The following is a 25,904-nucleotide window of genomic DNA, read 5'->3' as shown; positions in this document are numbered from 1 at the left end:
CCCTATAGGAATACCAAAGCACTGTCAAGCGCATACCGTAAGGCTCAATCGTCATTGCCAAAACGATTGGTGACTCCAAACAGCCCCACTGGATAGGTATTTCATCGCCGCAGCGGATGAGAACACTGTATCCGCGTGAGCTAAACCTTAGATCAGGTTAAACAGTCGAAAGAGGGAAATTAATTTCATTCAGACCGTATATCCCCGAGCAAGCCTACTTAAAGTATGTAATAGGCGCGTGACCTAATTCCAGTATTCGTAAGCATGTATCACAAGGTTGGAATACACGACAGACAATTAAATGCATAATTGTCAAAATACAAATAAGGACAAAACACACAAAAAGCCGCCTCACCTGTGGTGTGAGTGCGCTGGTTTGCAGGACCCCCACTCCTGTACCCACGGCGTGGGAACATTGGAGACGACCCAGATTGACCACCGTGCAAGGATTGACGACTGCGGAGTTTGGAATTGCGCTGGACACACACCCTAGATGACCGCTTGTGCCGCGATCAGCGGCCCAAGACGGTGCACCCCCTCCACGTCTTCATCAGAAACCTTTCTGATGTAATGATTGGCAAAAACCGAGTCAGAACGCCAGTAACAACCTCGTAATATTCTGTGAACAGAGGTATTCGAGTGTAGGGCAAATGTTGCCGCTAGCGTCCTGATCTCGTGCGGGTTTGACCCCGCTACCGGTAACCCCCGAGCCCGGTACGCCAGATTGATGACAGAACGAAGCCACAACGCAATCGAGTTGCGAGTTATGTCAACCGTGTGATTAGGGTTACACGATATGAACAGAGGGTCACGCCCTTGTCTACGTTCATTCGAAGCCTTAAGATAATACTTAAGGGCCCTAACCGGACACAGCGCTCTGTCCTCAGTATCAGCAGGATGTAAGATTTCTTTGAGTGATCTTACAGTGAATTCTCTCTCCGCTTGCCCGATTCTTGTCGACGAAGCCCATGAGCAGGCCCAGGCGAACCGCTCCTTCGTCACCCCTATCGAATCGAACCTTGGCGACATCGTGTGCATGAATCTCGGATACACGTGCCGCCGTGGCAAAGGAGAGGAGAAATGCTGTTTTTCCAAGTCACATGCCGGAACGAAGCACTATGCAAGGGTTCATACGGAGTTTCCGTAAGTGATTTCAACACTAGGTAAAGACCCCAGGCCGGTGCCCGAAGGCGGCCGTTCTTAAGATCGTGCTGTTTGAAACCCTTGATAATACCCCGTATTACCGGCTCTTTGGAGAGACTGGTACCCATAGCAACGTCCCGTACCGTAGCAACGGACGAGACATAGTTGGCAATGGAACCCCCGTAAAAGTTTCTGGGTCTCTCGCAAGTGAGACATGAAACGAGCAATATCCTGCACAGATACCTTATCTGGCGAATGAATGTGATGTTTACAACACCACTTCGTGAAAATAACCCAACGTGCATTATACACCTTCTGGGTAGAATCACGATGTATACTAGCGTATGCCCGAGACGCCCGGCGAGAAAAACCTTTACTCCTCAGACGCTCGGTGACAACATCCACGCGTGCAGATTGAACTGCCCTGCGTTTGGATGAAGCTGACGGGTGTGAGGGTGGATCAAGAGATCCGGTCTCACAGGCAGTGGAAGTGGCAAATGCGTGACCTGGGTCAGCAAGTCGGGGTACCACGATCTGTTCGGCCACATGGGCGCGATCAGTAACATTTGACAGCAAACTCCTCGGAGCCGGCTTAGAATGTGTGGTATCAATGCTGTCGGCGGGCAAGCATAAGCGTCCAAGCTCGTCCAGTCCAACGCGAGAGAATCGTGATCGATGGCCCTCGTGTCCGGGACTGGTGATACAAACAACGGGAGTTGATTGTTGAACCGTGTTGCGAACAGGTCGACCAGCGGACGACCCAAACGTTCGCACAGCCACTGAAACACTACTGGGTTCAGCATCCACTCTGTGTGGCTCGGATCCTGAGACCTCGATAGAGCGTCGGCCAGTACGTTCCGCACACCTGGGATGTGACGGGCGCGTATCTGGCACGGGACACTGTCCACCAGAGCGTAAAACTCGAACGTGAGATTGAGTAGCGAGTGACTGTGGGTTCCCCCCAGTTTGTTCACATAGGACACTACCGTCGTGTTGTCGGTCGCCAGCATGAGCTGGGCGTCGACGAGACGATGCTTCCAGTGATTGACTGCGTTGATCACTGCCTTGAACTCGAGACAATTGATGTGAAGACCTAGTTCGTCTACGCACCACAGCCCCGAGCTCACCTCCCCCTCTAGATGGACGCCCCAGCCCACTAGAGAGGCGTCTGTATACAGGTTCAACGTGGCCCGGTAGGGCCGCATAGAGACTCCTCATAAGACATTGTAAGGGACCGTCCACCACTCCAGATGCGGTCGGAACCGATCAAGGAGGGCGACGGTCGCACTGTTCACCTCCTGTGCTAACAACTGGATTAAAAACCGTTGCAGTGGGCGGAGTTGGAGACGACCCCGTTCGGTGCAGTCCTGGGCTGATAAAAGTAGCCCTATAAGCTGTTCCCAAAAGTGAACAGTCTGTTGCACCGCTAAGACCGGGGGACAAAGAGGCGATGGGACACCGTGTTGAACAGAACTCCGATGAACTGCAAGTTCTGAGAAGGGGTTAACTCGCTCTTGGGGAGATTGATAATCCACCACAATTGCTCCAAGAGCCGACGTGCGAAAACGAGATGGCGTGACAGGGTGTCCGACATTCGATTTGCTACTAACGAGTCGTCCAGGTACGCGAAGTACCGGACATCCCTCCGGTGGAGGAACCCCACTATGGGGGTGGTTAACCGGGTGAACAGCCAGGGAGCGGATGAAAGACCGAATGGGAGTACAACCCACTCGTAGTGCCTGCCTTGAAAGACAAACCTGAGATACTTGTGATGATCCGGGTGAATCGGAACATGCAGATAAGCATCCTTCAGGTCGATCGAAGCGAGCCAGTCGGCCGGCATGATCAGTGCTTTCAGGTCCGCCAAGCTCAACATTCTGAACGATTTCAAGTTGTGAATCATTCTGAGTATGGCACTGTCCTTCTTGGGAACGAGAAATATCCTAGAGTAAAACCCCGGTGTTATTTCTGGTAGAGCTAACTCCGGAACTGCCCTCTTCTCCACCAACCTGAGGAAGGGAAGATCGGTTTCCGAATAGAAACCTGCCGACGGGGCAACGGTGAGCGGCGGATTCGCTTTGAGATCGAGCCGATAGCCGTACCAAATCCTGTTGACCACCCACGGGTCGTCGAACACTTGTTCCCAATTCTCCCAGTAAGTCTGGAGTCTTCCCACTGGGGAAGGAGAGGGGGGACTGACAGACTGCGGCAGGCGCAACTGTCCAGGGCCAAGTGACTCGGGTTCGCCTACGGGCCAACCGAAGTTGTCGTTGTCGGCATACGAACCCCTCCAATGAGAGTCACCTGGAGGGGCCATTGCCGTCCTTAGACTACTTAGGCTTCCCCCAGTTCCCCTTCTTCCCGCGAAAGGGCTGCTGAGAACCCTTACCGGAGCCCTCAGAGCGGGGCTTCTTCTCGGAGGAAGAAGAACCCGACCCCTTAGGCCTGCCGGACGCAGCATCCTGGGACGCGCTCCGCTTCGGAGCGGCACACAGGCGCCTATGCAAGGACCCCACAAGATCCAGTGTGTGAGCCCACAAGATCCAGGCGGCCTGTTGTTCCTTCAGAACATATTCAAACCAGAAGTAGCGAATTGTGAAAAAGGTCAATAGTATTCTCTATATTTGGAGTAATAACAAAAATAACAAGTAGCCAGAGGTGTGTAGAGGACCAATTTGACTAGCAATACTACCAATATTTCTAATCAATATTAAAAAATCTCGCAACGTTTTCATAAATATTATTTTATTATATATAATGATAAACAGCGACTAAAATACGCTATCTGCAAGTCTCTGATTTAAACAAGCCGACAGCATGCCGAAAGCGAAGTGACCAATCCTTTATGGCGGATATCGTAGCCCGATCATTAAAATGTTGCATTGGTAAACGGAAACGAAATTGACATTGAATAAATCATGCAAGTGCCTTTTCTGTACAGGCAGTTACAAATCTTGTGTTTGCTTTCAGATTCGAAGTTTGAAAGTAAACATATGAGGCCATTCTTCCAGGAACATTCATGTAAAGTTTGTGTGTCTTTTTATAAAATTTGTTTCCAAACAAAGTAGATTGTATTAAATGAAGATATGTCAAACTTTTCTTCTTTTTCTCTTATGCTATTTGTTGCTTCTAATATGATATTTATTGCCATTTTTTAAACATATATTTTGTAAAAAAAATTATAAAAATGTCATGAGCACATGTATAAAGTGGGAATGGGACTGTACTGCAGCGAAAGCGAATTATTCCTATATGAGTTAACACTATTTGTATTGTAACATCATTATATTTTCGCGATTTTCGAAAATCCATGTAGGTGAAAGAGTTGTTATATGTGTAACTTCTGCCGTAAATCTAAAACGCGTCAGTCCTTAATTCTTATCGACGTCTTAAACAAAATAACTTAATTGTCTTTTTATACTGTCGCCTAAATCCAGTTAAAGGATGAAAATATATTTGAAAAAATCATAAGAAAAAAACCGCAAGTCTGTCCAGTGGAGTGCAGTGGATTTTATATCTTCTGTGTTGTTTCAACATATTTATATTTAAATTGGGCACAACTTATTTCAACTTGGGTATATAACTTTCATTAACAATATTTACACGAAACATAAATACACTGTTTGGAAATGTTCAGAAAAGGAGTGTAAACACGAGAACGGGGAAGTACAAATGGAGATTATTGACAGATATTTTTGGAAAATTCAATCTCTTTTGAAAATATATTTGTATACGTGTTACCTACACAGCCATTTATTAGTAGTTCAAGTCTATGTACAATTTGTGTTACTGACGCAAACAATGACCTAACCTCGTCGTCCAGTGGGCATTCTTTTTGAAGTTATCTCATGACAGACTTCGCAGACAATTTTCTATGTCGTATTTTTGTTTTGATTTTATTATATATTGTATGTTCTTATTTCACGTGGTTTGTTTGTTTATTACTCTTCAGTTTAGTGAGGGGGCGGGAACGCATCTCTTGGCTTACCCGTACCCATGTTTCAATAACCCTTACTCAGTGGCCCTTGCCTTAAAAAAGCTTACACGTACCCAATTGAAATTGATATCATTAATACTAATATTCAACACAAAGACGTAGTTTTATCTAACATAGACATGACCCTCAAGAGTTTCTTGACCCAATATGCTTAAACAAAAGCGGGAAGTTCACATAATTGATTGAGCCAGTTTGTAAAACACTCATAATTTGACATTTACTGTCAAAATAATGAGATTTGTTTTATAAAACGCTAAACTTTTGATAATCTGAAAACTGCCATGTTTATTTCACTGAATGAAAGCATGTTAATAACTGAATAAGCCAATCGCTACAGATAGGTAGTTTGTACTAACAATGGCTACCTTCAAGGCAGTCGGAATTACTGAAAACAACATCCGATATATTTCACAAACTGGTCTCTTGGACGGAAGTTAGTATAAATATGATGTTGTTTACGTCAGGTCGATGTCATTCACCGAGACTGAAGCATAAATTTGTATGAATTGAATGAAATTGAATGAATATGTGCATCAAACACTTTTTTGTATGTTTTCCTTTGTCTCTTCTGGTTAAAACAATCCTGTTTCTCCGCCACTTTGTTTTCTAATAACAAACACGTCTATAGGGTACGGGTCAGCCAAATGTATAGGTACGCATCAGCCAATTTTAGGTACGACTTAACCAAATTTGGGGACGGGTCGGCCAATTTGAGTACGGGTCAGCCAAATGTAGGTATGGGTAAGCCAAAATCTCAGGTATGGGTTACAGGTTGTTGAAAGTACGGGTTGACTAGTCCCCCTCTCCAATATGTACATCGCTTCACATTTCTTAAGATGAAGGAAATAAAATATATGTTTTTGAATATTACACTCATTGCTAAATTTTTATGGAGTCCCCGTCTAAACAGTAATAGACAAAGGGTCACGTAAATATATATGTGGTGAGCTTATCATTGTAACTTTTATGTAAAATGCAAAGTCAGCGATGTTTTCTTCTTTCTGAACAGTGCTCCATCCAGTTTCAAGCATTTGTTTTGGTAATCCTGTAACTATGCGTGCAACTTCAAACGGACAGTATATATTTACTGCGAGTGTGCGTTCAGTTTTCTCATAGAACATCGGTATATCGTGTTTGCAGTAGATTTTATCACGTTCTAGACAAGAGAATACCATTTACCGCCAGAAGTAATGACACAAGTTTTGTTTTTCGGTCTTAGATTTTGACATAAATAATATGGCTCACATAGAAATTACAGTTTCATCGTATATATACAACATATAAGGAATCTAACAATAACACGGGGATTCAGCCAATTTGGTCCAAATTGAGTGTTGGAATATATCAGTTTATGGGACTTTAGCCAATTTGGTCCAGTTTCAAAACTATGGAAAAATCTTCAAAATTCCGTCAAAATTTAAAGATTCAATCTGTTAAGGAGCCTTTACGTCTAACGATATGTTTGAAGACAAGGAACAAATAGAGAAAAAAAAGAATAAAAATAATATCCTCTGAAATCATCTCATTATTGGACTTTAGCCAATTTGGTCCAGTTTCAGTACTGTGAAAAAATCTGTAAAATTTAGTCCAAATTTAAAAATTCATTTTGGGGTGTTGCCATTTAGTCTGGTTATGTGTATTTAGGCAAGGTATACATATAAAAAACGAAAAATATATATTCTTGGAAATCATCAGTTTATGGGACTTTAGCCAATTTGGTCCAATTTCAGTACTGTGAAAAAACATGTAAAATTCAGTCAAAATTTGAAAATTTCCATCTGGGATGTTGCCAATTAGTCTGGTTATGTGTATTTAGGCAAGGTATACATGTAAAAGAAGAGAAAAATATATTCTTGGAAATCATCAGCTTATAGGACTTTAGCCAATTTGGTCCAATTTCAGTACTGTGAAAAAATCTGTAAAATTTAGTCCAAATTTAAAAATGCAATCTGGGATGTTGCCATTTAGCCTGGTTATGTGTATTTAGGCAAGGTATACATGTAAAAGAAGAAAAAATTATATTCTTTGAAATCACCTCATTATTGGACTTTAGGGAATTTGGTCCAGTTTCAGTAATTTGGAAAAAAAATAATCTTAACTCAGTCAAAATTTGAAAACTTTATCTGTGATGTTGACTTAAGTTGATTATGTGTATTTCAGCATAGAACATATGAAAAAGTAAAATCCTTTGAAATCATCAATTTTAGTATTTAAGCCAATGTGTTCCATATTTCAATTGGGGGTGGAGGGGAATGGGTTGGTTAGCTCAGTGGTTGGTGAGCTGCCTTCAACCACTTGTTTCATCAGGACGCGCACTGAAGATCCAAAGTTTGATTCCAATCAGCAGCAGTGGTGAAATTAGGATGCAATGCTACATTGCGAATGTATGCTGCATAACACCCTCTGTCAGCCAGATACCGGCATTGTCCTCCAGGTCTTACTACATCACTTAAATACCATGGTGGTGTTGGTTCTCCTACATTAAATCTGGATGTCGTGAGATCAGTGAAATATTCTGGAAAGCCACATTGAAACCCAACTCACTCACTCACTCACTTTATTTTCAATAATTGGGAAAAATCTTATGAAATAATATCCTTTGAAATAATCAAATCAGGTAATTTTGAGAGGTCACAGAAAGTGAGTTAAAATCTGAAACTTCATGCACATGTGCACTTTAACCCATCAGGCAATAAACCTACATGTATTCATGCCACACTGCTTTGCATATATGTATGTGGACATCCAACCTGATGTGTGAGACAATAGATTATCTTTCTATGTCATTTAAGAAACAAAGACAAATTTCAATTATAACTTTTATTACTTCACAAGAAATATCAACAGAAGAGTCCTTCACATACCAGTAAGCACTCATTACAATCCTTACTCAATCCTCACTTTCATTCATACACTAACTCTGTAACAAAAAATCTGACTTACATTGAACAAGAGTTCTATTTCGCCTAATGAAACCATCAATACATTCCATGTACATAATACATGCTCAAACAAAAGTAGATGAGGTACAAATTCTTCCACGTGATTGTGTTTATAATTCAAATTTAATTGTGGCAGAACATCTGTTACAAAAAGGGTAGTTGGAGACACATGCAGAAAAATAAATGTGGAAATGTTTTTGGCTTTTGTTAAATACAGAGGACAAATACATGAACAAACATTCACAACCATTCATTCACTCACACATGAACACTATTGTTGCATCATAAAGAAATTCATTGATCTTTAAATATTTTGTATTACTATTGTATGCAATGTATTCTCAAACAATTCTCGAATTTTTATTCGAATAATATAATTAAAATAACAGAAAAATATTATCTGTTTTGACCCAGTAGAAGAAAATGATACCAAGTGAATAAATTCATGACAACTCTGTAAAATAGATCACAAGCAAACAATCTAATCATTAACTAACTTCAAAGGACATACATGTAACAAAGTCAACTTTACACAGAATAAACCCATATAGTATAAATATGTTCAGGCCAATGTGATGTCCAATATCAGTTAATAGCAATGTACATTGAAGCCCCTGTAGTCAAGAAAATACCTCTACGTGACAATCATGTTTTGGTAAATTGATTCATTAAAACCAGATACAATGTTTTCAAGTTCTATAGACTTTGATATGGACACCAACCTGCAAAAACATGTTACAATCTGAGCGCAAGAACTATATATGCAAGATTTGATGTTGAACTTCCAGTGTGTTTGTTTTACTAACATTTACTAACTTTTTTAAGAACAGGTTTACTCAATTGTAAGTATTTATCAATGATTACATCAGCCAAAATTATTGGTAATAACCAGAAAATGGTTACTGCTATGCTTTTCAAATGAACAAACTGATGATCATATGATGATCAAATCACACCTTTAAGGAAATTTACATCTAAATATATTTTAGCAAACTTTATTTTGACATTCAATGTAGACTGCTAATGTTATTAAACAAACACTGATAACAAGAGTCATGAGAATATGACACATCCCCCTGCAGCCTCACAATATATCACCAATCTCATAAATAAGAATAAAAAATAAAAAGTTATAAAAAATTGTCTATATTCAAACATATCCAAAGTCACATCAACAATATCTGACTGATCATTTTCCAATTTGTTTTGAAGATATCATTAATATTCTTTCTTCTTTTAAAGAAATTCAACTCAACTGAATATAACTCCAACTTTATTCCAGAAAAAGTAACAACTTGAAACTTTAAAACATTGTTCAGTAGCAAAAGACAATTGTCCACTAGCTGATTAATTATTCTGCATGTTTCACGCAAAAATGCTCTCATTATTCTTAAATTTTAATCTTGAACAACACCCCACTCCATCTCAATCCAAGTTCAAATTGTTTCAATGTCAACAGACAGACTTTCAATAAATCCAGAAATAGCTAAAAGCACTAGTTTACTGCTTTAATGATACACATGCCTTTTCTTTATGATCAGGTTAGTTACAAGGAGAACCGTTAAGATCTGTTTCTATAGTATACCCCTATTCTTTTTTCGATTATTGATTCACCAAAACATGCTACATCTGCACTAACAGGGTTTTACTATATTCAACTGAAATATACATCAATGGGAGGAGACTGAGGCATGTTCTATACACATATGCATGATATGTGAATGATTTGTTTGTTTGTTTGTTTGTTATTTAACGCCACACTCAGCAATATTCCAGCTATATGATGGCGGTCTGTAAAATAATCAAGTCTGGACCAGACAATCCAGTGATTGACATCATGAGCATTGATCTACGCATTGGGGATCGATGACAAGTTATCAACCAAGTCAGCGAGCCTGACCACCCGATCCTGTTAGTCGCCTTTTACGACAAGCATAGTCGCCTTTTACAGCAAGTATGGGTTGCTGAAGACTTATTCTACCCCGGAATCGTCACGGGTCCATATGTGAATGAAAGAAAGGTACAGAGAACAACCAAACCTCATCAAGGCATCAATGAGTTGGCTGCATTCATTAAAACAGTAACCCTTTCAAAGGAGCATCATAATTATGCAATTAAAGCTCTTTTGAATGCAATTCTGTCCTTTGACACTCTGGGTTGATTGAAGAGTAGGTTCTCCCTGTCAGTTTCTCAGCAAGGAATATGATTACTTCCTTAATGGCCACACACAGAATGCAGTGCCATGCAGCCCTGTAATAAATTAGAGCATATTTATAACCAGACTCAATTTTAAGAATAAAATAAATATCTCCAGTTCCAGTTTCATAAATGTAAGTTGTAACTGGAATAATTGGAAATCATTTACTTGCCAAAAATTCAAAGAATTAGTTTTTTACAATTACAATGAATATATTTATTTTCAGTAGCTTCACTAGTTACATTGTAATTGATTATTACTTTACAAGACTATTATCTCATTCTTTGGTGTCTCCATTTTCACAATACTAAATGTTTTTTCCAATGTGGGATATATTCTAACAAAATATGACTGAATTTCTGTTCCCTTTCACCAAATTGGTTCTTTTCTGTTTAGCATTCATTCCAGTGAATGTTTAATAATAATGTATCTAACAACATTGTACCTATAACTATGTACCAGAAATCAAGCAAACAAACCTGTACACATAATACATACTATTATATTTCTGGAACATGTCTGCCTCAGATAATACAACCTAAAATTGTCAATAATGAAATATAACAGACATGTTTGTTTTCCTAACTGAAGGAGACAAACATGTATAGAGGATATTTGACTTTTCCTGTCGAATACAGTGTTTATCTCGTCGAGTGAAGTTGACTAGTTTGTATTTTCATGAGTGGCGTAGCCGCAAGTGTAAAAATTAAACTTTTTAATTTCACGAGATGACATAAACACGGTGTTCGACAGGAAAAGTCAAATGTTCTATTTATTCTATTCTTCCTTATTGCTGAATTTTATGAAAACCGGACCGATGACTCGCAAATTCAGTACATTCACTGTGTCAGTCGTCTTGTTGCCTGGTGATACACATTAAGTCATCACATTGTTTACTTTTTGATTTTGATATCTAACTCAGTGTAGATGCAGGTTTTATTTTAACCGATAAATGCAGTATTTCACCGATAGAAATAGAATAATAAATTGTATTTTCTGTGCTTACTGTGTGTACTCCATTGGAAGTTCCCTGAGATTCGCATCAACATCCGGCACAGTAAAGATCTGAGTCACTGGCTTAGTGTAAGGGCGACTGAAAGGAATCAAAGGTGGTCAGTGACATTAATGTGAAATTTAGACCATGAGCAATTTTCAATGTATCAATTTCATCTGTAAGTCTAATGAAATGATAAGCTTCTTCTATGAATATGCTTTAGATGTAAACTTTTCCTAATCACATTTAACTACTGCTCTGTTCTCATTCAATTTGGTAAACCCTGGTAAATATATGCTGAAAACAACATGCATAAAACTGTGAATTTACACTGATTTTAGATTTGTGCCATTGGGAACTTTAGAAAAGAATCTACGCTATTCACCATTATTCTTACCGTTTATCTCTCACTAGACGGCGTGTCAAGGATTGCCCCAGCCACTGAAGTATGTGCCCATACAGCTGAAATTTGTTTTGCCATGTATAAAGTACAATTCACTGAGCAACTGATATCATCAACTATTTGCCATATTTTCCCCCAAACATTTTACTTTAATCTTCATGAACACTTATATTTTACCTATATGCAGAGAATTGTATGTCAGAAACAAAAGAACATGTACATTGTGTTTATTGCATAAGATGATGATTACTATCACAACATAAGAATTGTTACAGTCATGGGATTGAAACTTTTTCAACAATGAAATTTTGGAAATTTTCTCTACTAAATTGTGGACTTAGGACTTAATTGTGACCATTATCATTCTCATACTTTAATGAAATTTAGCTGTACATATGAATTCATTTTCTTACTTCAGCAGACACAAAATCTGACCCAAATCCAGCCTTGACTTCATGGTAGGGATACTTGGTAACAAACCATGGCCATATACTTTATAGAGTATATTACCTGAACTTACCCTGTAAAAGGCTCTTAATGTAACTGCAAACTTCTGGTTTCTGTGATGAAAGTCAAACAGTCAATTCATCAGACAGTTTCCGCTTTAACAGTTTCAATTTCAACATGCATATAGTCGACAAAGTCATCTATATTCCCTGCCAACCTTAACATGTAATGGTCCGAAACCAGGTAAACTAACCCAACATTTCTTTAAGCCCAAGTTCAAAGAGCTGCCATGAAAACCTTAAAAAAAACGTTCTAAAATTGTTGAATACCAATAGCAGTTCAGCATGTGTTTGATTCAAAATACTAAATGGTTTAGCAGTTATTTTCTGGAAATGAACCCTACCCTCATAGAACCTAAGTCCAACTTGTTGCCATAAAAATCTTAAAAAAATAAAACATTCAAAAATTTCTAAATATTAAATGGCACCATTTCAGAATGTGCCTGGTAGACAAGTTTTGTTAGAAAGTATTGGACGTTTTTTCAGTTACACTCCGCGAACCAACCCCACCCTCATATTAATGCTAAGTCCAACTTGTTACCATGGAAACTAAAAAAAATCAAAATTTATAAAGTCCTAAAACTAAAACAACAACTATTCCCTCAGTCTGTCCATGATAGCAAAGACAAGGTACTGCAGGGTAGAAAACAGGGGGATCTGAGTTGAACTCATTCAGAAAGTCTAGCTGGCAGCTGAGTGTAGTTGGGAATTCTGGATAGTGTTATGACAAATCAAACATAATTAATGTCAGAGATATGTATAATTAAGTTTAAGCATAAGAAACCATAACTCTGTGATGTTGCACCCTATAATTACTACCCCAATATGTGCAGCTGGTATACGGATTCCACAGCTAGATGTACTATGGTTTCCACAGCTAGTTGTTCTACGGTTTCCGCAGCTAGATATACTATGGTTTCCGCAGCTACATGTACTATGGTTTCCGCAGCTAGTTGTACTATGGTTTCCGCAGCTAGGTGTACTATGGTTTCCGCAGCTAGATGTTCTACGGTTTCCGCAGCTAGTTGTACTATGGTTTCCACAGCTAGATCTACTATGGTTTCCGTAGCTAGATGTACTACGGTTTCCGCAGCTAGATGTACTATGTTTTTTGCAGCTAGATGTACTATGGTTTCCACAGCTAGATGTACTACGGTTTCTGCAGCTAGATGTACTATGTTTTTTGCAGCTAGATGTACTATGTTTTTTGCAGCTAGATGTACTATGGTTTCCGCAGCTAGATGAACTATGGTTTCTGCAGATACATGTGTAGTAATCATGGTAATATCTCACCTTGTTTTCAGAGAAATCAGCTGTGACTCGAAGGGAACCTGAATAGTAAATTAAAGTAATTTTAGTATTAACATGATTAATCCATACTGAAGTGACAATCAGTGGTGAAAGTGGGAGTGTGGACGCTCCCAAAGTAGAATATCTTTTAATCATTCCCACACCAACACTGAGTTTGGAACCATGATAAAAACCATTGAAACAGAGAGAAAAATGGTTGAACTTTGATATAAGAGAATGCTTGGTTACTTGAAAATTGTCTTTGAAGCTGGCCAATTTTGGCCTTTTTAGGCTAATTTTGTACCACATTTTCTCCTCAAAAGACTAATCTAGTCACATAATTGGCATAATTTTATGTTTACTTGGTTACATTTGCTTGGTTGTCCATCATGTTTCTGTAAATACCTGCAGAAATCACAAAGATTGGGCTTTACAGGCAAAGATTTGAACTGGGAGAGTGGACCAGGAGGCTCCCAATTTGGGGAGCCTCCACAATCCGATCTCTGACTGTTAACAATGAAGAAATAATTCATGGATTTTTAAGATATTTGGTTACAAATGATACATCATATAACCATGTAACTACAATAACAACATGAGTACAATAGACAAAGAAGGGATATTGAGCACTTATTTCAAATTTAGTGAAAAGCAACTATTGCAAATTCATACTACAAACTTAATAAACAAATATTTTAAAGTTTTATCACTACTTATCATGTAATTTAAATTGTTAAAATAACTTGCTAGATGTAATACATTTAGACACCAGTCATGGAATACCAAAATTTACTGTCTAATTCTACAGCATCCATTTTTTGTAATACTTGTTTGGTTTGGTCATGTTTTCTGTACACAACATTTCTTTCAATAATAAACTCAAAGATAACATTGATACTGTTTAAAATCTAAAGAATTCTTTTAAACATTACATTTATTTAAAAAAATAACCAGCAGCAACAATACCTCAAATACATCTCAGCGCATGTGTTCTTCAAACCAAAGAAATAAGATAAATAACAAGATCAACTCTCATATTTTGGAAATATGAACATGTTCATTGAGTTAGCACAACAGTAACTGCCAGAAATCTGTATATGCTTCATGTTTCAGTTTCATCCTTGACAGAAAAGGAATATTAAGGTACATTTCTTAAATATTTATCTTATATAATAAACAAAATAGAGTTAGTTGACACAGGGTGCGAAATTAACCTGTTGTTTTTGTTTTCACATATTACCCCCTGATTTCATCTTAAATGCACCCAGTTGACTCCCTCCTCCTCCCACCCAGTCTTTATGATTTACTATGATGAAATGAAACCAAATACTTGTATGTATGCAACCCTTGGGTACTGTACGGTAAACTTGGGTGACTTCCTGCATTGTCGGGGTACAGTCCGGTATACAGGGCCTTACTCGGGCTAATCTCCTATGGTACCAATCCTTACAACGACCCTTTCCACATAACTTATCCCATTCATGCTCAGCCAACAAACATTCCTCTGACTTATACTTCTTTCACATTAGGTGATTTAACCATCTCTAGACCGTTTCTAAAGTAACTTTGTGACAGTTACCATTTCACATTAGCGCTTGTCTCGCTTGTCTCATAAGTTACCACCTCTCAAGGTGGTTCAGAGATGGTTTACCTTTGGAGCCAGCGCTGGTCTGCCTAAATATTGTGACAGAAATTTCCTGACACTGACATTTCCGTTATCATCTAATTGGGCAAAAGATGTTGATCACTTTTGAAAACCAATAATATAAAGGAAAGTTAACAAGAAGTTCAAAAGTGTTTTGGAATTTAGATCTTGAATTTGGCCTACACCAAATACAGACAAATGTTGACAGCAAGGGAAAGAAGCAAAAAAGAGCATTTTTCATCTTGACTCATTTGTAATGTCCAATAACTTTCTCACCCAAGATAGTTTTAGAGAATTGACTGGTGTAAAGAAATCAATAATACCAAAGCTTCTCCTTTTACATTAGCTCTTTAATCTTATCAGACTTTCCATTCCAAAGAAACTTAAATAACATTTTATTTAACTCCTTAATAAAATTCCCATAATGATTTGGCAGTAATAAACAATACCAGTAAATTCAATTTGAAAATAAGTAAGGCCTCAATAATGGCAATTGAACCAAGAGAGGTTATAGTTCTGTTCATTTCAAGTCTGTTGAAAATATAACTCTAGGCAGCCTGAAATCTTCTGGGTTTCATTCAATTATTTTATTAGGCAAATACCAAACTGAGTTATTCTTCTTTGGGCCTATCAATATTACTTGGGACTTATCATATACCCACTGTAGCTTCAACAGATTTTTCTCACCTGTCAAAAGGAACTCTGTATTATCATCATATTGTGTAAAATATTTTTCATCTTTTAACTAAAATATCCTTGACATTAACATATTGTTCTTACAAGCCCAGCCAGAATTTCAAGAGCGTAGGAAGATAGAGGGAGAAATATCCTGACCTTGTCTACAATCACTTTCAACAGAAAACCAAGGAGACAGTGTGATTTATTACTAATTATGATTATGCCAATATATAATACTGAATCATTTCTAGATATCCTTACCAAGGTGAAAGAAAACTATAGTTTTGTTATTATAATATCAAGAAACAGAATCAAAACCTGTGTAATTCATTAAATCATGTACCTATAATCTGTCTGAAATTGTCACCAAATTATATCTACCAGGCACAAAGTCAGTACTGTTGATAAGTTAGACTAATTTCATCAATCCAAATCATTCACTAAACCTAAAAAACATGCTGTGTTTAATTACCATACATTCAAACATAATACTGCTTATCCAAGGTAATGAACATTCCATTTTCAACTCACCCTTAGTTCCAGCAATACCAGATCCAAAAGACCCGTCCAAAGAGAATCATATACTGAAGGAATAATTCCTTAACTTCCAAAGTCCTTGATAAGTTTCCTCAACCTAGCAGTACAAGTCAGTACACACAGATTCTCTGAATAAAATCCTAATGATTCCAATGAAATCAATGAAGTGTAGTAGTAGTCGCCTGTTCGTTTAACTGAAGCATAATGAGACAACTGTCTCGTTCATAGAGCAATACAACAGTGATGGTCTGGTACAAAACATCTAATCATTGGCTAATTACTCCTAAGATGACAAGTAAGGGGAGGAGCCCACCTCACCAGGCCAGAGAACATATACCAGGTGGCCAGCATTACATACTATTACCTAACACAGCAGGTAGCATGGCCATGCAGAGGGACAGTGGAGTACATAATCCAGTAACTTCGTTATTAGTATGTGTATCTATATGTATATTGGAAGGTAACAAGGTTTGACTTGGATGTTTGGGTTCTAAGGGTTTTGTGTTAGTGGATGAATGGATGGAGGAAAGGGTAATTGGAGTGGGGTTCATCCCAGCATGTTGACATTTTGAAGAATAAGAAATTATTGTATTTTGATGTCACTTAAATGTAGTTCACTGTAACAATATTCATTGTTAAAAAATATACAATATTCAGCCATAAGGCCTATGAGACACCTAAGACAAAATATTTAGATGCACTTCATAAGCATATTCATTGGGAAAATAAAATAAAACACATAAAACATAGGTGTCATTTTCCCGTGGTTTCAACACTAAAACGTTCTCGTTTTGGTTTTAATAAAAGAATGTTAGATTATGAATACACAATGCCATTTAGAAAGTGGTCAAATGTAATTTGTGTTATATTTGGGATAACACTTTCTTAGTAAAGTACAGATTCTAGTACTTTTAGTACTTTTGGGGGGTTGAGTCCCGTGCAGGATTCGAACCCACACCTGCCAGGGTGAGGCACCTAATCGCCAGCACACAAAGTCAGCGATCTAACCCACTCAGCCACCGAGGCTTCCACAAAAATGAAAGTCCGACAACTTACTAGAATCTGTACTTTACTAAGAAAGTTTTATCCCAAATATAACATTAGTTACAATGTTAGATTAGCTAGGTATATGATCTTCAATGTGATGTCCTGATGGAAAAAACAAATGTTTAATTAAACACATCTTTTCTTTTCACTGAGAATATTATGCCTAATTGATAAAGCTTGAATATTTGATACTTATAAAGAAATTTACAGTGCTTGATCTCTGTGAACTGGCACAAATGAAATAACTTTCTGGTAATGAAATCATTTCAGAGAGGATCCATAGTGCAGCATCCTTACATATAACATGTAAGACATGAAGCAAAATCTTTCAGTAACGACAGAAACTTTTAATTTTTAAAATATTAATCAGATAATGACAGCAGAAATTCTCCCATGAAAAAAAACTCACTATAGAATTTTGGGTAGATCTCACTAACAGCATGAGGTGAATACATTCTAAATGTGTGTGTATGATGCACTGGTCACCCCTTGTCAGAGGCCAATTAACACTTTACAGGGGTAGAAACTAACAGTTTTAGTCCACTAGTCCTTGATAACAAGTAGCAAAAGCCTTATAAACGTCAAATTTCTACAAGTCCTTATGATACCTTAACCATTGGGCAGTTTGGCAAGAACTACTGGACTAGTGCCAATTTCTAACGCTGCTTTATGTCAATTATCTCTCACTCATAATCATTAAAATCAGGGTATTTCAGCATATCAAAACTTGGGTGTTTGAAAATTTAATCTTATTATATGCAAAGTAGTTAAATACTGTGTTTTCTCAGGCAAAAAGTGATATTTTCACTGCAGTGAAATATCATTTTTCTCGTCACTGCACTGAATTCAATTGTGTGATATCACTGCTATACAGAAAGTACAATGGCATGATGACACCGAAACAATCACATGACATCACTTGAACAATTTCGTGATGTCACTGACAATGATAAGACGTCGCAACAAGATGCGATGTTGGGAAAATTTGTACTGTGATCAGCACATTTGAATGTGTAATTTTCATAAAAATAGCATATAATATAAAGGACATTGTGAAAATTGAAATATCCTCTATTATTGTCAGAATCATAAGAAGAAGCTGTACACCAATTCTGAAGGCAATGACTGGTTAATGACAAAGTAATTTGAAAAAACTATTATTTCTTCTACAAGCATAGCTAAAAGCTGGTGTCATAGCAGCCATACTGAATTTTGTTTTAAGGCATACTATATTTTTAAAGTGGAAAGCCCACATCCTTTTAGAAAAGATATAATAAATACAATGCCTGATAAACCAAGATGATTTCCAGAAAAAAAAAGAGCTTGACATGACCTTTAACAAATTTTAAACTGGTAGACATCATTAATGATCAAGAATCTAGCCAAAATGCAATTCTTTTTCAAACAACCATGAGTGTTGCCTTCCCATTATGCCTACTGGTTAAACAAACACACCATACAGTTGAGTAAATGCTAGTTACCACCGGTAACCCCTCCTGACTAAGTTAGTTAACTTGTCTAAAGGTAGACAGATTAGGAATAGAATCATTGACAAATGTAGGTTCTCACTTGTACATGTATAAACATGCATAAAGAAATGCAAGAATACATGTCATGCAGGAGTACAATCAATATATTTCTATGTAGCTTCAAATGAATGTACATGTATGTAATTTCCATACACCATTTTAATGATGCCATTATGTTTTTTATGAATCATTTGCCTATGACCGGATGTTGTATTTTTAGTAACCCATTATGTATAGTTTGTTTATTTGTGCCACAATAACAAAATAAGTTTCTTTTTCTTCTGATAATTTTTATGCTCATTATCATAAATGGTTTGTTTTCAGCTTTACAACAACATATTTCACTGATGGTATTATCATTACTGTATTTTTTTTATGCTAAGAGAACATAATTACAAATGTACTAAGTTGTGTGCATTTTACCTACATATCTTGTTTTTATACATTTTCATAATGTGTGTGTTACCTTCAAAATGTTCACAACACTACATAAAGAGTAATCATGAAGACACGACCTTGGTTCATGATCTTATCAGTAGGAGACCATTTCTCTATAAATTGTCATTGTGTCAGTAAAGTGAATGTTTAACATTTTATTTTCACAATATTCCATGTAAGTGGTCTTATTATACTTTCTAGACCAGTTCTTTTTCACATGGGTAAGCTAAGTTTATTACATATTTGTCAGTAGGCATAATGTCAGTGAAACCCATCAACATCCTGCTATGACCAACATATTGATTTTTTTTCAAAATCAAAATCCATCTTTGTTGTGGAGAAACATATCATAACTGTACTTTCAAACTCAGGAATTTTGAAAGTTAGTAGATTTTGAGAAGATAAGTGTGGCGAGATAAGTGTCTAGCTGAAATATAAAGAGGATAGTTTCAAAATGAAAACTTTACTTTGTTGGTGCCAGACCCATAGGAACAGACGATGGCCCAATCCCCATAACAAAAGCTCAATTTAATGTTGTCAAGGTGAGTTTAAAATGCAATGAAATCATACTTTATTCGATGTTCTACTGAAATGAAAGTGATACTTAAACTTTGTACTGCCAGTATTAGCATAATGTTTTCACAAATGAAGAAGCCATATTCAAAGAATATATTTCTATCACTTATCTGTCTCTTCACTGTAGGATACAAGATGTTCTCAGATGTGGATGTTGTTGCTCCTGAATTACATATTGAAGATGTCATGACGTTTAATACAGCACTTAACCAGCTGTAATATTGGAACATGATTCAATTCAACACATGTCCAACCACTACAACATGGAGAACTTCTGCATTACTATCGGGAAACTTCTGAATGTGGACAAATCTGTTCCATCAACATGAGAAAACCTGAAATGACAAAAATAAAGTATGTGATGCAGGACCAAATTAGCTAAAATCCCATAAATTGATGATTCCAAAGGATTTTCTTTTCTTCTTTAATACATACTCCTCACTTCAATACACATCATCAGACAAAACTGCAACATTTCAGATTGAATTTTTAAATTTTGCCTAAATTTTAAAGATTTCTTCCAAATTACTGAAATTGGACCAAATTAGCTAAAGTCCAGTAATAAGATGATTTCAAAGGATATTATTTTTCTCCTTTTATGTCTATTCCTTGCCTAAATACACATAACCAGACTAAACAGCAACATCCCAGAATGAATTTTTAAATTTGGACTGAATTTTACAGACTTTTTCAAAATTACTGAAACTGGACCAAATTGGCTAAAGTCTAATAATGAGGGGATTTAGAAGGATATTATTTTTATTCTTTTTTCTATTTGTTTCTTGCCTTAAAATACATTGTAAGACTAAACTGCTGTAATATTGGAACATGATTCAATTCAACACATGTCCAACCACTACAACATGGAGAACTTCTGCATTACTTGTTCCTTGTCTTAAAACGCATCACGAGACTAAACTGCTCCATCATTAAGTGAAATTTCAAATTTGGACTGAATTTTGAAGATTTTTCCACAGTACTGAAATTGGACCAAATTGGCTTAAGTTCAGTATTGAGATGATTTCAAAGCATATTATTTTTTGTGGTTGTTTTCTATTTGTTCCTAGCCTTAAAATACATCATAAGACTAAACTGCTCCATCATAAAATGAAATTTCAAATTTGGACTGAATTTTGAAGAGTTTTTCCACAGTACTGAAATTGGACCAAATTGTCTAAAGTCCCATAAACTGATGATTTCAATGGATATTATTTTTTCTTCTTTTATATCTATTCCTTGCCTAAATAAACATCACCAGACTAAAGGACAACATCCCAGAATGAATTTTCTGCATTACTGTGGGGAAACTTCTGAATGCGGACAAATCTGTTCTATTCACATGAAGAAACCTGAAATGAAAAAAATAAAGTATGTGATGCAGGACCAAATTAGCTAAAATCCCATAAATTGATGAGTCCAATGGATATTTTGTCTTTTTTCATACATACTCCTCGCTTAAATACACATCATCAGACAGAACTGCAACATTTCAAATTGAATTTTTAAATTTTGACTGAATTTTAAAGATATTTTCCAAATTACTGAAACTGGACCAAATTGGCTAAAGTCCCATAAACTGAATATTTCAAGGGATATTATTTTTCCTTTTTTTCGATTCATTCGTTGCCTTAAAACACAGACATAACAGCTACATCACAGATTGAATTATGAAATTTGGACTGAATTTAAAAATATTTTCCAAATTTCTGAAATTGGATCAAATTGGCTAAAGTCCCATTAACTGGTGATTTCACAGGATATTATTTTTCCTTCTTTTATATATCCGTGCCTAAATACACATCACCAGACAAAACAGCAACATCCGAGATTGAATTTTTAAATTTTGACTGAATTTTAAAAAGTGGACCAAATTGGCTCAAGTCCAATAATGAGATGATTTATAAAGGATATTATTTTTTTTCTTTTTGCTACTTGCCTTAAAATACACCCTCAGGCTAAACTGCTCCATCCTAAAATGAAATTTCAGATTTTGACTTCATTTTACAGGTTTTTCTAAAGTACTTGCTATTATATTGTTAAATATTGAACGATAGAAACATTTTTTAAACTGAATGACGGTATATTTTTGTATTGTCACATCATTTATTTCATCAAGAAAAAGCAGGTTGCGCTCAGTGATGATGAGTGGGGCTTGCAAAAAAAAGCTGCTTTTTGAAAAAATAAATGTAACAGCGGTACTCTGGTCGTCTCAAAGATAAGGGAGTACTTGTTGGGTCAGAAGGGATTTATTTTCAATGGGCGTAGAGTGAGAACTACACGATGGTCCGGATCTGCCCTAAAACATACATAATTTGATATAAATATCATGGGAATGGACAGTATAAAGGCACAAGATAACAACAATAATAATACATTTAGATCTATAGTTACTTACTTTTGGCATACATATTTGAACAAATCCTTCCAGATAAAACAAAGTACACTCTATACATAGTTAATCATGCATACCTTGTCTCAGGGACGCAGACTGGAACCTCCTTTATTGATGTACAGTGAATAGCCCTGCACAAATAAGTATACTACATATAAATATATTACATATCCACCGTTACACTAGTGTGTATGAAATACAAGCATAATAAATTCTACTAAAGACTATACATATATACATGATACATATACATTTATCACTTCTAACCAGTTTATATCTATTTTATAAAATGTACACTTGACTATTACCTCAGTCAAATACACAGTTAGGGTAAAAGGTAAAATAAATTCCTACGTGCACAAAATAAGTTAACAGCACAATATGTCTACTGAACTGTAAACAGTCACATGTCTAATGTCACACAAAAACAATGTTATTAACTCTGAACAGACAAGCTATGTTAGATCTACGTAGCTGAGGAAAATTACAATAGGACATTTCTTGGAAAATCTCTGATGTTAAGGACATTCCCATAGACTGCTGTATAATTTCTACAAAATCAATGGGACATTTGTGACAATGGGTAGGCAAATATCCTAAATATTGGACGATCTGTATCACTGGTAACGTTACTTAAAGGCTTGTTGCAAGCCAGATTTCGTACAGTTCAAACATCGTGACACTGAAAGGGCCTTGATCTAATCAGTGTGTGAGGACGCCTGGCGTTCTAAATAAGAAACAGACCTTTACTATCTGGTCATAAGTTTACAACATTCACAGGCTTTGTAGGACAGGTTAAAATCAAACAATGCGCTATTGAAAAAGCATAAAAAAATATAGATCTACCTTATGCCAGACGGCTCCTTCGCATTATCAAGGGAGGCAACTCTTAATACGTTTTGCTGCCCACTATCAATGTTCTCTTTGCGACACATGAATGGTTTCATAGCTGGGTAATACTTTAGAATGTTGGAACAACATTGGCCCAACATTGTTGTATGTTTGTAAGAGTCTGATATCGCAAATAAAATTTATTCTACAATATTAACACGTAATTTCCATTTTTTTCTTTAATCGTCGAAAAACCTCTCACAGTTTTGTATCAAATGGTAAAGCGGCCCGCAGAAAGTGGGTTGAAATAAAATTGTGGATCGGTTAGTCAAAATGGGCCTAGTCAAAACGGGCCGTTACAGAGGTGGACATCATCATTCGAGGTGGTCTTCATCAACAAAAGATATTATCATATGGTAGCCATCATATGAAAGTGGTGGCCATCATATGAAAGTGGAAGTCATCCTCGTCCTGGCAGGGGTCGTCATGGAAGCTGACCTTCAAGGGGCTGAAATGGGATCAAATTTTATTGTTAATCAGTGACATAATGAGTGAGTGAGTGTGGTTTCACACCGCTTTTAGCCATGTTCCAGCAATATCACGGCGGGGGACACCAGAAATGGGCTTCACACATTGTACCCTTGTCGGGAATCCAACCCGTGTCTTCGGCGTGACGAGCGAACACTTTAACCACTAGGCTACCTGACTGTGCCAATCAGTGCCATAAACTTTATCTTGAAATTATAGGATGTCAAGAAGACGCATTTAAAACTATTACAAAAATGACTTTTTTGGCTACAAAATTACTGATGTTATGGTGAATGAAACAAATCGTGATATACTTACCATGGCTCATTCACTTGAAGGCATTCCTAAGCGTGCAGATTTACTTGCTCACTGCAAAGTTCCAGTTGGTTTTTTTTGGCCGGTTTCAGAACTGTTGAAAAAAGTTACATGTTACACTAGATGATAAATCAATGCTTCATAATTCATGATACAGTAAAAATAAAGAGCATTAAAACTGCACTCAGGTGAAATGGTTCCATTCCAAATGTATGATGATTTAAAAGTTACAAAACCTACCACTCGTACCAAAACTAGATTTTAAATGATATCAATTAGTTAACATCTTGTGATTAGATATTCAGTTAATATTGATAATGTCCATGTAAGTTGACCAAAGCATTACACATTCAAATGTCATATTGTCACTAATTGTGTTCTAGAAAAATGTAAAAAATGGTTTTGACATACAAGTACTCAGATTTGCTCAAAAGTTAAAGTTACATTATTCCATAATACAAAAGGTTGTTGACTACCTAACACAGGAAGGATATTTAGATTGTAACACCTATTGACCCCTTACTATGATTCTGATATTAAATTATAAAAATTAAACCTTTAACTTACAAGTATGAGTGCACTTTGTAAGTACCAGTTAGTTTCATAACTTATTTAGTTACAGTTTCATTAACCTAAAATGAAATTTACCTGACACTTAACAAAAATACTGACCTTCGAGTACCACACCGTTGTCGGTAGCATCGTAAAAACACCAAGTTGCTGGCCACCAGGCAGCAACTGGCTTCTTTTCCTTGATCCCTTCTCACGAAATGAGCTCATCGGCAGGAGGTGTGACTTCTTCGTAGTCTATGAAGTATCGTTCCTTTTTTGTCTTCAAAAATCACCACAAGGAAGGGGGCTGAAAAATCAAGGGGGGCAAATCAAGTTGCATTCATTAACCTGAAACTGATGGGCGGGTATTGTTGGTCACAAAACAAAGTTGACACTGGGAACTTTGCCAAAATTTTAACAACCTGGTGCCAGTCCAAAACGTCATTCTATATCTATACCGCGATTGCGATGGAGGATGTACATGGGGAAAACGATAAGACCACAACATTTACTGGGAACATATATTCAAACAAACGTTACAGTACATGAGTTTCCCTTACTTGCAAGTTCTTAAAAAAATATCAGTGATATTATCACCCAACCTCCTCGTTATAAAACGGAGCAGGTTACAAAATGGCGGCGATTCCCGTACTATTTACCATACAACTATGGACATTTGTGTGTAAACAAAACTAAGTTTTAATTTCAAATACAATTTAAGACAATAGAGTTTAGCATAATACAAATATATAATTTGTTATCTATTAATTCAATAATTTTATAAATTTATGGCTACAGTCTGCGATCATATTTCACATTTCAGTAACCAGATACATAATTTGTTTTGGAACAATACTATTTATCTCAGTCCCACATCGGCGCTCTCCGTAAATTTTACGGAGAACCACGATGTGATCGAAACATGAACTGAAAGGCCTGCGCAATATTACAAAATTACATCCGGCCTATTATTTTTCATAAATAGTCCAAAATTAGATGAATATGTTCCAAATTAGAACATAAATTTACGAGTTAAAAATGGACCTTTTTCTCTTTCAGCGAATGCTAAAACTTAGTTCAATTTCTAAGTGAGAATTGGTTTGGATCGGGGGTCGTTTCGGTGGATTTATTTAGCATAATTGTTATGATGCCAATATAGAGGGCTATATTTAAACAATATATTTATGTAACACAAACAGATCTAAAATGTACGTACCGTTTGATCAGGAAGATATACGTTGTCATCCTTGCTGAACGTAGATCCTACCTCGATGAAAGTTTGGTCACTCTCTTTTTCAGTTTTTGCTTTTTTTGCTTCTCTTTCAAATAATTATTTTTTACCGATAGATTAAGATATTATTCAC

At 36.7% G+C, this 25,904-nt stretch overlaps 1 protein-coding gene and 1 long non-coding RNA gene across 2 annotated transcripts; both read right to left on the bottom strand.

Moving 5' to 3' along the window:
• Positions 1-3,473: 3,473 nt before the first annotated feature.
• LOC139475242 (uncharacterized) lies at positions 3,474-13,781 on the bottom strand. The gene is given in 6 exon segments (XM_071258481.1): positions 3,474-3,704; positions 10,293-10,332; positions 11,286-11,372; positions 11,671-11,735; positions 12,090-12,236; positions 13,476-13,781. Coding segments are annotated over 6 exon segments (876 nt in total).
• Positions 13,782-23,598: 9,817 nt separating this feature from the next.
• LOC139473950 (uncharacterized) lies at positions 23,599-24,746 on the bottom strand. Its single transcript, XR_011653974.1, has 3 exons — positions 24,661-24,746; positions 23,992-24,082; positions 23,599-23,653 (listed from the first exon to the last, which is right to left on the bottom strand). It is a non-coding gene; the product is annotated as an uncharacterized lncRNA (long non-coding RNA).
• Positions 24,747-25,904: the final 1,158 nt, after the last annotated feature.

The sequence above is a fragment of the Haliotis cracherodii genome, unplaced genomic scaffold (genome assembly GCF_022045235.1).
Source record: "Haliotis cracherodii isolate W230 unplaced genomic scaffold, xgHalCrac1.p SCAF_3, whole genome shotgun sequence".
Lineage (NCBI taxonomy): Eukaryota > Metazoa > Mollusca > Gastropoda > Lepetellida > Haliotidae > Haliotis > Haliotis cracherodii.
Note: the sequence above shows the minus strand (reverse complement) of the source record. Positions and strands in the feature narration are given on the sequence as shown.